Below are 13,459 nucleotides of genomic sequence, written 5' to 3' on the forward strand. Positions count from 1 at the left end.
GCAGGCTTTAGGATTCAGGGGGTTAATGAGCAATTTTGACAAATGATTTTAGAAAATTTCCCCTCTAATCAATTTGCCACTTTTCTTTTGTTTACTATAATTATAGATGAACTCTTTTTCAATTTGTCGCTGTTAGTCAACAAAACAAGCACTTTCAAGGGTTTACTTGGGTTATAGGTACTTTGTAATAGTGATGTTTGACTATTTTCTACATTGTCTAAATTTGACAACATAGAAAATAGTCAAACACACTAACCGCATTTATTTTAAACCCAGGCGTGAACTAACCATGACGTCACCCGTTGGTTTCAATGCTGAGAAAATGAAGCCCGGATATTTCTACTTCCTGGTCGCCATTTTGGATTTTTTGGAGCCAGTTACGTAAAAAGGTCATCAAACAGGCTGGACCGGAGAGCAACTACGGGCAGGACCAGTCTATGGGCGGGCCAGACTGAAGCCAGACTGCTGAAAACCTCGCCCTAAAGGATTTGTCAATCATTCCAGACAAGACTGTCTATCAAGTATAGCCATGCCCCCTGGCTCCGCCAACTTTCATGATTTATTTAAAATTCAGTATTGATTTATTTTAAGATCGGCCACCTGGGGGGTATTCCACGAAGCTGGCTAAAACAGGCTGGGCTTACGCCGGTAAGCGTGGCTTGAACAAGCGACAACTTTAATCTCAGCTGCAAGTAGTTCCACAAACGAGGCTCAGCTGTTTTTCAGAGACGCTTATTCAAGCCAGGCTGATCCAAGCCAGGCTGAGCGCGCGTCCGGGGGAGATAAAAAGCCTAGACGTGTCAATCGTCGAAATGATGATATTATGTCCAAAAACAGAGCGGAGACTTTCTCTTCGGCGGAGCAGAAACTTCTCACGGAGTTGTACGAGGACTACAGGGAGATTATCACAAGAAAAGGCAACACGGTTGCGATAAATAAAGCTCGAGACGCTGCCTGGCAAAGCATTGCCGACCGTTTAAATGCGTGTTTATTTTCTTTTTAATGAAGCACTTAGTCTGAGCGTACACACGCACACGTCTGAAAATTTAATTTTCAGAGGGCAAGTTTTTGACACCGATTAGGGATAACCCACAACTGCAGTGGTTGATGACTTTTTTTCCTCACTCTGAAGTTTGTCACACTACTGTGGCCCAGAGGAGATCAATCTTGATGAAATAAAGCTTTTCAAAACCCATTGAAGACATTTTTTTATGTGTATGAACATATATATGCATATATATATATATATATATATATATATATACACACACATGTGGACAAAATTGTTGGTACCCCTCAGTTAAAGAAGGAAAAACCCACAATTCTCACTGAAATCACTTGAAACTCACAAAAGTAACAATAAATAAAAATTTATTGAAAATTAAATAATCAAAAACAGCCATTACTTTTGAATTGTTGATTGACATAATTATTTAAAAAAACAAACTAATGAAACAGGCCTGGACAAAAATGATGGTACCTCTATAAAAGATTGAAAACTATTTGACCAGAGTGACATGATTAACTCAGGTGTGTCATTTAATTGACATCACAGGTGTTTCCAAACTCATAATCAGTCAGTCTGCCTATTTAAAGGGAGACAAGTAGTCACCCTGCTGTTTGGTGAAAAGCTGTGTACCACACTGAACATGGACAACAGAAAGCGAAGGAGAGAATTGTCCCAGGACATCCGAAAAAAAATGATAGACAAACATCTTAAAGGTAAAGGCTATAAGACCATCTCTAAACAGCTTGAAGTTCCTGTGACAACAGTGGCTCATATTATTCAGAAGTTCAAGACCCACGGGACAGTAGCCAACCTCCCTGGACGTGGCCGCAAGAGGAAAATTGATGACAAATTGAAGAGACGGATCGTTGGAATTGTATCCAAAGAGCCCAGAGCAACCTCCAAAGAAATTAAAGGTGAACTCCAAGGCCAAGGTACATCAGTGTCAGATCGCACCATTCGTCGTTGTTTGAGCCAAAGTGGACTTCATGGGAGACGACCAAGGAGGACACCACTGCTGAAAAAAACTCATAAAAAAGCCAGACTGGAATTTGCAAAAATGCATGTTGACAAGCCACAAAGCTTCTGGGAGAATGTCCTTTGGACAGATGAGACCAAACTGGAGCTTTTTGGTAAGGCACATCAACTCTATGTTCATAGACTCAAAAACCAAGCATACGAAGAAAAGAACACTGTCCCTACGGTGAAACATGGAGGAGGCTCAGTAATGTTTTGGGGCTGCTTTGCTGCATCTGGCACAGGGTGTCTTGAAAGTGTGCAAGGTACGATGAAATCTGAAGACTATCAAGGCATTCTGGAGAGAAATGTGCTGCCTAGTGTCAGAAAGCTTGGTCTCAGTCGCAGGTCATGGGTCTTCCAACAGGACAACCATCCAAAACACACAGCCAAAAACACCCAAGAATGGCTGAGAGAAAAGCGTTGGACTATTCTAAAGTGGCCTTCTATGAGCCCAGATCTGAATCCCATTGAACATATGTGGAAGGAGCTGAAACATGCCATTTGGAGAAGACACCCATCAAACCTGAGACAACTGGAGCTGTTTGCTCATGAGGAGTGGGCCAAAATACCTGTTGACAGCTGCAGAACGCTCATTGACAAATACAGAAATCGTTTAATTGCAGTGATTGCCTCAAAAGGTTGTGCAACAAAATATTAAGTTATGGGTACCATCATTTTTGTCCAGCCCTATTTCATTAGTTTGTTTTTTTTAAATAATTATGTTAATCAACAATTCAAAAGTGATGGCTGATTTTGATTATTTAATTTTCAATAAATTTTTATTTATTGTTACTTTTGTGAGTTTCAAGTGATTTCAGTGAGAATTGTGGGTTTTTCCTTCTTTAACTGAGGGGTACCAACAATTTTGTCCACGTGTGTATATGAGAGAAAGAGGCTACAACATAGTCTGGTTTTGTATAATGTGATGGTGGTTTTCACTTTTTACTCTGGTAGCCTAATTCATGTTCTTGATTGGACAAATATATATCCACCATAGATGAATAAAGCAGCAGGTAACACCTAAAACCAAAGTAGGAATACTTTGGAAAAAAGGGACAACTTCATGTGGAGATGTTTCATCAAACACTCAAACTTTGAATGAAAAAGCAGAAAAAAACATGTAGGCCTATAGAGGAGATGTCATTTTTATTAGAGGTGATAGTGCTACTGTGCCCTACATTTAAATAAGGGAGAAGACACAAATGAGCTTGTACACAAAATAGTTATCTCATCATTTGGCATCACCTTTGGATTATCATCATGATCACATTGGACCGCTGGTAAAACGAAGGTATTCTTTATGGAAAACTGTGGCTGTTGTGTCCTGCTTATTTTAAGACAATCTGTGCCTATTCCTGTTACGTGTTGACTGCACTTTGAGGGTGAAAGAAGAAAGAAAATCAGATATTTCCAAGTATTTACCGCTGGTGGATTCGAACCCATGGTGCAATGAAAAGTGAAACCACATTTAATCCACTTAACTACACTTTAACCACTGAGCTACAGTTGCGCACTGTGACAAAATGTGTAGTGTAATATGATATAGTTTGATTCACGGTTATTCCGGCGTTATTTAAATAAGAAAATTTAAAAAAGGTCTCAATGTATGTCACCGAACAAGAACATCATTGATTACAGATCAAGATGAATTTAATGTGTAACATGCGGTTCACATGCATCTTTCTGAAGCTCGTCAGAACCTTCTCTGACATGGAGCTAAAGTAAGCTTGACTGTTAGCCTGCCCCGGACCAGGCTTGTCGCTCTGGCTGAGTTACCATGGTTACCAAGCCAGGCTAGCCCTAAGCCTTGTTGGTGGAACTAAACTCTCACTAAAGTTAGCGAAGTTGACCGAAATAAGCCAGGCTTAGACCTAAGCCAGCTTCATGGAATACCCCCCTGATCTCTCATTTTGACCATGAAAACTAACGGGAAAAAATCCTGAGCTGTAGAAAATCAGTCTATCAAATTTTATTTTTTCCGGTGATGAATTGGGGTCTATGGAGCAAAAGCTTTTTGGAGCCAACCCTAGCGGATAGCGTGATATTACAAGTTTTTGACACTTCCGGGTGGGCTTCATTTTTGGAGCCAGATGCTACGTCCATCTTTATATACAGTCTATGTTCAAACCCCTTCATGGATATGGACATTTCTGAGATTTATGAACAGATGGGTTAGGTGGTGACTCAGTACTGTCAATTTGGAGATGGAAATTCTCATCCTCCAAAATGACATCCAGTTGAGGTCACTCAAGTCTGCTGCTGATTTCTGGAAGCTTGAGGATGCACAGAAGTTCTCCAACATCTTCTCAGGAGTCCTGAAATGTGTTACCCCGTTTGGCTCAACATATCTTTTATGAATCTTCCTTTTTTGACTTTATCAAGTTGAAGTTCTGAACTTGTCTCACTGATGCCCACCTGGATGACTGCATCAGAGTGAACCTCTCAGGATACACACTAAATTACAAGGCCCTGGTTGACAGCATGCAGTGTCAAACATCTTAGTGAAGGTATGCATATAATAATGTGCTAAATATGTACCCGGTGTAAATAAATAAATAAACAAATAAATAAATAAATAAATGGGGGACTACAAGCAACTCGCGATTTGTTTTATTGTTTGAAAGTAGCTCTCATCCCAAAAAAGGACGGAGACTCCTGAGTCTAAACATACAATTGTCTGAAAATATTGTAGCCCTAAGCCAATATACACTGCTCAAAAAAATTAAAGGAACACTTTGAAAACACATCATATTTCAATGAGGGGGGAAAAACAAACTGGATATTAGCATTGATATGGACTGGATAATGTGTTAGGAATGAAAAGATGCCACATTGTTTGATGGAAATTAAAATTATCAACCCACAGGAGGGCTAAATTCAAGTCATTCCAAAATCAAAGTGAAAAACTGATGTGGCAGACTGGTCCTTTTTCTGAAATTCGTTGGCAGCAACTCAGAACGGTACTCAGTAGTTTGCATGACCTCCATATGCTTGTATGCAGCCTGACAATATCGGGACAAGCTCCGAATGAGACAATGGATGGTGTCCTGGGGTATCTCCTCCCAGATCTGAACCAGGGCATCACTGAGCTCCTGGACAGTCTGAGGAGCAACCTGGTGGTGTTGGACGGAACAAAACATAATGTTCCAAAAGTGTTCTATTGGATTTAGGTCAGGTGAGTATTGGGGCCAGTCAATGCTGTCAATTCCTTCATCCTCCAGGAAGTGCCTGTATCCTCTTGCCACATGAGGCCAGGCATTGTCATGTATCACAAGGAATCCAGGACCATTGCACCAGTGTAGGGTCTGACAATGGATCCAAGGATTTAATCCTGATACCTAATGGCAGTCAGAATGCCATTGTCCAGCCTGTGGAGGTCTGTGCATCCCTCCATGGATATGCCTCCTCAGACCATCACTGACTCACCACCAAACTGGTCATGCTAAACCATGTTACAGGCAGCATAACGTTCTCCATGGCTTCTCCAGACCTTTCCATGTCTGTCACGTGTGCTCACGATGAGCCTGCTCTTATGTGTGAAAAGCAAAGGGCACCACTGACAGACCTGCCAACTCCTGTGTTCTATGGCAAATGCTAATCAAGCTCCACGGTGTCAGGCAGTGAGCACAGGACCCACTAGAGGATGTCAGGCCCTCAGACCACTCTCATTACATCTCTTTCTGATTGTTTGGTCAGAGACATTCACACCAGTTGCCTGCTAGAGGCCATTTTGTAGAGCTCTGGCAGTGCTCATCCTGTTCCTCATTGCACAAAGGAGCAGATAGCTGTCCTGCTGATGGGTTGAGGACCTTCTGCAGCCCTGTCCAGCTCTCCTCTAGAAACTGCCTCTCTTCTGGAACCTCCTCCATGCTCTTGAGACTGTGCTGGGCAACACAGCAAACCTTCTGGTAATGGCACGTATTGATGTGCCATCGTGGAGGAGTTGGACTGCCTCTTCAACCTCTGTAGGGTCCAGGTATCGCCTCATGCTACTAGTAGTGACAAGTGACCCTAGCCAAATGCAAAACTATTGAAAAACAGTCAGAAAACAGAAGAAGGGAATACAATGTCAGTGGCCTTCATGTGTGAAACCAATCCTGTTTTGAGGGGTGTCTCATTGTTACCCCTCTAGTGCACCTGTTGTTAATTTTATGAACACCAAAGCAGCTGAAGCTGACTAAAAACCCCCTCTTTTACTTACTTGACCAGATCAGTATCCCACATGTTTGACTGATTTGATGCAATACTTAGATTAAAAAGTGTTCCTTTAATTTTTTTGAGCAGTGTATATCAAACATCAAAGAAGCAAGCATCAGAAAGTAGGTATCATCTTAAGAGGACAAAAGTTTGTGACTGAACATACTCATGAACATAAACAGCTGAACAGCTTTCAAGTGAGAACAGAATTAATCACGTTTGCTTATAACCAAGAGAACACACTTCTGGAGTTCTCTGTAGTAAATGTAAGAGCATTCTTAAGTCAAATTATGACTGAAAGACTTGTACTTTAATCCTACACGTACATCCAAAACGTTGCTTTTTGCAGTTTGATAAAAGACCCAGCTCTTTTTCATTGTGCTTTCCTACTCACAGGGGGCGTAGAACATGACCAGCGCTGTAGGATGTTCCTCCAGGAAGCTGTCAAAGGACTCATCGGTCAGGTGAAAGACTGGTGAGTCCGTCTCCGACCACGGCACCTCGGGGGTCTTCGGCTGTGGGGGCTGGGGACTGAAAAAGGAAAAAGGAAGACGGGAAGGTCAGCAGAGGTGAGAAATATTTTAAAAAGCAGACACATTGCAGCTGGTGTGTAATCTGTATGGAAACAAGGAAAAATCTGACACAGCTGTATCCCACACTCCACCCAATATGTCACACACAACACACACACACATCTGGACTGAAGCAGCTCCACCTTGATGACAGAGCACAGCACTGCACTGCCAAGAACGAGTCGACAAAGATATAAACAAGTGCACACTCCCTGTGCACATAAGTCATTTAAAAAGACACAATCACTCTCGTCTTTGTAATCTTTTCTCCCCATCACACACTGTGGCTTAAACTAATGCCCTGAAGCCGCATGAGGTTGGAAAGCTTTTAAAAACACCAGAATTGCAGAACTGGAAAGCTAAGAAGTCTTCACATATGTAACCAGAATGTCACCAGTCCAATATGCAAGGGTGATATATGTAAAAAGCTCAGGATCAGGGTATATCAGTGAGTGAAGCAACACTTAGACCTTATCAGATTTAATCTTTCTGCTGAGATATAATCACCAAGGATACTAACTCTTACTCTGTGTCCAAGTACTGCCGATGTCAGTAGACTCTAGAATAATTAATGCAGGACTTGGTAGATGTGAAGAGATGCTATGATGTGCAGTGTACAAAAGCAAGAGTATCACTATTTCAATAGTACAGTACAGTTTCTGACTGCTACTACTCCTGTTGGCAAAAAAAGTGAAAATAACTGTATTCTTTGCCTTTGGTATATAACTTCCTGTCATTGTAAACAGAAAAGGGCAATGATTTAGTCGGGTAAAAAGGGTGGAACAAGTGAAACTGAGGAGGGTATAAAGAAAAAAAACTGAGACAGCTGATTCAGAACATAAGAGAAACTTCATCAAAACTTGGTAAGCGAAGTTGGGGTGATAAATGGGGGAGATGAGATAAAAAAAATCAGAGGTAGAAAGTGCTGCGAAAAGAGCACAATGGACTATTCTCAAAAAACCTTTCAGCACCGTTTACTTCAAAAACCCTTTTCAGCTTTTCCTCATCGGCAGCATCTGCAGATGGGGGGAAAAAAGGCTCTGACACGACAAACTGAAAATGTGATGAGGCTTGCAGGAGGCCAGTCATTCACCTTTTTTGCCATTTGGAACGATTCCTGTGCGAGACCAATCTAAATTTAGTGGTCAATAGCTAGTCCACTGATGGGAAATTACATGGTTTCTTGCCAGACATTGGGAGGTGAAATATAAAACTGAAATGTGTGTTTGTTAAACCCTGTTTATCACTTTCTTTTACTAAAATATGAGATGTAATTACACTCAGGGTTATCATTCAGTTTTAACTATTCTGTCAACTTGGCTACCAGATAACAAACCTGGCAACTTCTTTTAAATAATACGGCTGGGTCTTAAAATAAGCAGAGCAGTAAAAGCTTAGGACTGGGGAAGGAGTTGTTATGCCTCTGGGCGAAAAAGCTGGAATACATCCTCCGCCTGTCTCGCTTCGCTTCCCGATAGCTGTGAAAATCTCGCTCTGTGCCCTCTGGCTGCAGCCCTGTGGACAGTTGTGGCTTTTCTGCCAGCAAGAGACAGGGGGTTTCGGGCAGACAGAGTGAGCCAAGGTGAGAAGGGAAAAATGAGACACGGACAGAGCAGGTGTAGATTGATGACACTGTGGCAAGGTGAGGCGAGGTGAGGGGAGGCAAGAAGAGGTGTGATGAAGACCACGGTAGCAGGAAAAGGTGATGCCCAACATTTAAGGTGGGAAGCATTTAGTTCAGAGGCCCAGTTTTGTCTTAATTTTTCACTTAAACTGTTTTGGACACAAACATCTGGAAGCCTTCACTAACACATTTTGTTCCAGCATCACCCTCTGAAAAACAGTGGCATGGCTAGGAGTATACTTACTTCTTCATCCAGTCCGTGATATCCTTGGCTGTGGCTCCGTAATTCTCATAGTGGTGAAGGAACTTCCCCTTCCTAAGAATGAGAAAAGAGCAAAAGAACAAGATGATCTCTAAACTGTCTCTACCCATCAGTAAAAGATAGAGTTATGGCTGAGTACTGCTCACAGAGTTTTGAAAGCACTTCCAATATGATATCATTCATGTGCAACAGAACAATGCTATTTGCAAAACTTTATACGTTCAAATAATTTTTTTTCTTTTATCAACAACTCATGTTTTATACATAGATAATTGCCTGTCTTATCTGACAGGTATTAATTAAGCATCACAGTAGATTTGCTCATAGTGGCACTTTATGAGCTAGCTTATTAGCTCACCAATACGAAACCGCCAACAGACTGAATAACCACCTCAAGTCATTCCATTGTTAAATGACTGAAGGCTCCACGTGGTGGTATAACCAGATACTACATATAATCTCCTATACATTTTCTTCATGTTACATTCTGCCTTATTGGTTACCATTTTTCTAATTGGTCACATTTTGAACGAAATGTAATCAAGTTAATGATTAATCATCAACATCTTCACCAGCATTTCTCAAGCTTTCCCTACAGCACAATACTTTTGCACTATTTAATATTGTATGTTCAGTATGTTACACTACTATCAAATAAATTTCAACATGAAATCAGCTTACAAAACAATATATTCTGATAGGTTTCTTGTTTTAAAATGAACGAATACTGAACATAAGGACGCTGACAATTTATAGGCCATTACTGTATAAATCAGAGAAGGTTGGCAAATTCCACCTCAACCATCCCTTTGCTAGGTGACATACACACTAGGAAGTGGCAACAGGTAGCAAAAGGGCTTCAGTACTCTAAGACCAGTCGACAGAACATTAAAGATGCAAAATAAGAAGCAATGACTTATAAGGAAGGGGCGTAGTGGTTAGCACTTTGGCCTTGCAGCAAGAAGGTCCCCAGTTCAAGTCCCGGCCTGGGCCTGGGATCTTTCTGCATGGAGTTTGCATGTTCTCCCTGTGCATGCGTGGGTTTTCTCCAGGTACTCCGGCTTCGTCCCACAGTCCAAAAATTTGCTGAGGTTAATTGGCTATTCTAAATTCTCCATAGGTGTGAATGTGAGTGTGATTGTTTGTCTATATATGTAGCCCTGCGACAGACTGGCGACCTGTCCAGGGTGTCCCCTGCCTTCGCCCGAGTCAGCTGGGATAGGGTCCAGCACCCCCCGCGACCCTAGTGAGGATAAAGCGGTGTATAGAGAATGGATGGATGGATGGACTCATAAGGACAGCAACCTCTGGGGCAAAAAAATAAATAAACTAATGTAGAAGCGTCAAAAACTGCAGTTCCTCTAATGATCACTTGAGTCAGGCTCCAAAACCCATATAAAAATGTCCAACTTTAATTCAGAAATACATGTTTACAGTCTGCTACACAAAATACTTTTGTTTTTTAAAGCAAATTTTTGTTGAATGCTTTTATTCTAAATTTTGATGTACACTGGCATCCTTAATTACTAATATTTGGCATCGGTCCCAAAAATCCTATCAGTCTGTATATACAGTCAAAAGGGCAGGGAATTTAAGGAAAAAACAATGTTTCTGGAGCAACTGATGGTTTCTAGATAAGTGTTATTTTTGTTTTGCAAATTAAATTGTTTACTTAAATCACAATGTGTCTGGTCAAAATATTCATAAGTAAGCTTTGTAAGGACAACTTTGGATTCTCAACTATTTTTAATATGTGATGCTGAGGACACATCTCAGAACTCAAAAGCGGTGAGGTTTGATATTCCTACTGTATTGACACTGTAGAGACCCAGTAATGCAGGTCATGTGTAAGGAACACAAAGATAGATTCTTCAACAATTCAGAACAAACCTAAAATAGTCCAGTTGCTTTAAAAAACAGCTGGGTCAGACCTCTTAGAAACAACAGTTCAAAGCCAAAAGGAAGTGTTTTGTAAATCTGGAAAAGGCTTCGACCAAAAGTTTGACAATGATTTATATGCTTCCCTCTGTCTTGTATTTTATATGTTAAGCTTAAAAGTGCATACAGAGAATGTGAGTGGCCTGTTGTAATGCATTTGGAATGAGCTAGGAGCATTCTCACAGCTCCACAGTCTGAAAAGATTCAAAATTTGAGCAGATTTTCCTCGTAGGAATGAGTTAATCTACTCCATCCACTGTAACTAAGTGAAGGCTGAAAAGCGGACATGGTGTCTCAGCCCAGTGCTGAAGGATCAGTGTCAGTAGTTACTGGCTGTGGGCAGAGTGATTCTGCAAACACAGAGGGTGGTGACGACTGCAGTAACAGCTCCAGAGACACAGAGCGGACACTATTAAAGGTGATACATGATTACACACACTGGATTTGAAGCTCAACACTTGCATCTTAAGTGAACTGACTTCTGTAGCCAAGAGTGGCTGCTCGGAATTCACTCAGTGAGATTTATGATCAAGCCTACATTCACTTGCTTTATCTCTGGTGCTATAAAGTACACCAAAACCTTGTAGAATCACGTTGAAAAAAATTTAAATAAATATCATTTAGCCGACAGTCGTCGGTGTTTTTCTTAGTTAAGGACCTTGCAAGGACAAAGAAGCTGAAATAGTTTCAGTTTTGCTTGTTGTTTTGATACAAACCTGAGGTGTGCCATATTGTTGGATCATAAAGCTTTTTGAATCTGCAGGAATGAAAATGTAAAAAGATCTTGAAAACTTAGTCCTACAGCGGGTGCAATGGCGAGATAACTCCGGCGGTGTCGATGCTGATTTACCCTGCTGTGATTAGCTGCTGTTTATCAGTGAGGGGCTCATTACTGAAGCCAATGGTCTTGAATGGTCGTTAGCTAGCCTCACACTGACACTAATGCACTTCCAGCTAACAGACTGACTCCGGCTCAGCTGCACACAGTGCACAGGCATGCACGTGTACCTGCACATACACTACACAACCAAGAAAGAAGTCCACACGTACAGGAAGAGGGCAAGAGCGCACACACACTGACTAACCACAGAGGCACTTAATCAGTCCCGGTCTAATTAAAAGGCCAGGCTAGAATGAGAGAGTGTTTAATGTGGAAATGGGGATTTATAAAGCGGTGAAGGAGAAATAAGATGCAGAGCACAGTGGCAATTCAGCAGCCTAATGGTTAGGGTGCATACCACAAAATCGCAATGTCCATATTTGACCCCTTGCTGCATGTCATAGCCCTTTTTCTCTGTCTCATCTTTATATCTGCATCTCCATTACTTCTACAGACAAGAAAAACAACAACACAAAGAAGCAGAGAACAGAGCGGAAGCTACAGAGCGCAAGCACTTAACAGCACTGTAAATATGAGGACAGCACGGAGACGCTCCAGCGTGGAGGGGGGTCTGCAAACACAATCAGTCACACTCTCAGCCTTGACTGGGTTTGTGGATACAAACTAGGAGTGTTTGTATGCGTGAGTTTTTATGCATATTTCGACGTTGGGGACGAACTAAAATTATGAGACTTGATCATCGCTTACAGTGGATACGGAAAGTATTCAGACCCCTTGAAATTTTTCACTCTCTGTGTCATTGCAGCCATTTGCCAAAAATCAAAAAAGTTCATTTTATTTCTCATTAATGTACACTCAGCACCCCATCTTGACAGAAAAAAACTGAAATGTAGAAATTTTGGCAAATTTATTAAAAAAGAAAAACTGAAATATCACATGGTCAGAAGTATTCAGACCTTGTGCTCAGTATTGAGTAGAAGCACCCTTTTCAGCCAGCACATCCATGAGTCTTCTTGGGAATTACGCAATAAGTTTTTCACACCTGGATTTGGGGATCCTCTGCCATTCTTCCTTGCAGATCCTCTCCAGTTCTGTCAGGTTGGATGGTGAATGTTGGTGGACAGCCATTTTGAGGTCTCTCCAGAGATGCTCAATTGGGTTTAGGTCAGGGCTCTGGCTGGGCCAGTCAAGAACGGTCACAGAGTTGTTCTGAAGCCACTCCTTTGTTATTTTGGCTGTGTGCTTAGGGTCATTGTCCTGTTGAAAGGTGAACCTTCGGCCCAGTCTGAGGTCCTGAGCACTCTGGAAGAGGTTTTCCTCCAGGATATCTCTGTACTTGAACGCATTCATCCTTCCTTTAATTGCAACCAGTCGTCCTGTCCCTGCAGCTGAAAAACACCCCCACAACATGATGCTCCCACCACCATGTTTCACTGTAGGGATTGTATTGGGCAGGTGATGAGCAGTGCCTGGTTTTCTCCACACATACCACTTAGAATTAACACCAAAAAGTTCAATCTTGGTCTCATCAGACCAGAGAATCTTATTTCTCATCGTCTGGGATTCCTTCATGTGTTTTTTGGCAAACTTTATGCGGGCTTTCATGTGTCTTGCACTGAGGCTTCCGTCGGGCCACTCTGCCATAAAGCCCAGACTGGTGGAGGGCTGCAGTAATAGTTGACTTTGTGGAACTTTCTCCTATCTAGGGCCCTATGATTTCCGCGATCACGGAATCGCGGACGGAATCGCGGAATTCGCCGTTAAAAACGGAATCTATGTTTAAATGTGGAATATCACGGAATTTGACATAATTTCACTACAATGCTGTTTTCATGTGGAACAGGAATGTAAGTCTTGGGAAAACAGCATGGAGGGAAGCAAATCTGGGTGACACAGCAAGTCCCTTCCATAGACTGTATATAAAGATGGACGTAGCATCTGGCTCCAAAATTGAAGCCCACCCACAAGTGTCAAAACTTGCAATATCACGCCGTCCGCT

At 41.7% G+C, this 13,459-nt stretch overlaps 1 protein-coding gene across 1 annotated transcript in view; it reads right to left on the reverse strand.

The window, feature by feature from the left end:
- pdia5 (protein disulfide isomerase family A, member 5) overlaps window positions 1-13,459 on the reverse strand; it is a 109,002-nt gene that overhangs the window by 40,697 nt on the left and 54,846 nt on the right. The window contains 2 exon segments of the mRNA XM_051958999.1: window positions 6,618-6,754; window positions 8,664-8,735. Coding sequence (XP_051814959.1) covers window positions 6,618-6,754; window positions 8,664-8,735 — 209 coding nt within the window.

Source organism: Acanthochromis polyacanthus, chromosome 14 (genome assembly GCF_021347895.1).
Source record: "Acanthochromis polyacanthus isolate Apoly-LR-REF ecotype Palm Island chromosome 14, KAUST_Apoly_ChrSc, whole genome shotgun sequence".
In the NCBI taxonomy this organism is placed as follows: Eukaryota; Metazoa; Chordata; class Actinopteri; family Pomacentridae; genus Acanthochromis; species Acanthochromis polyacanthus.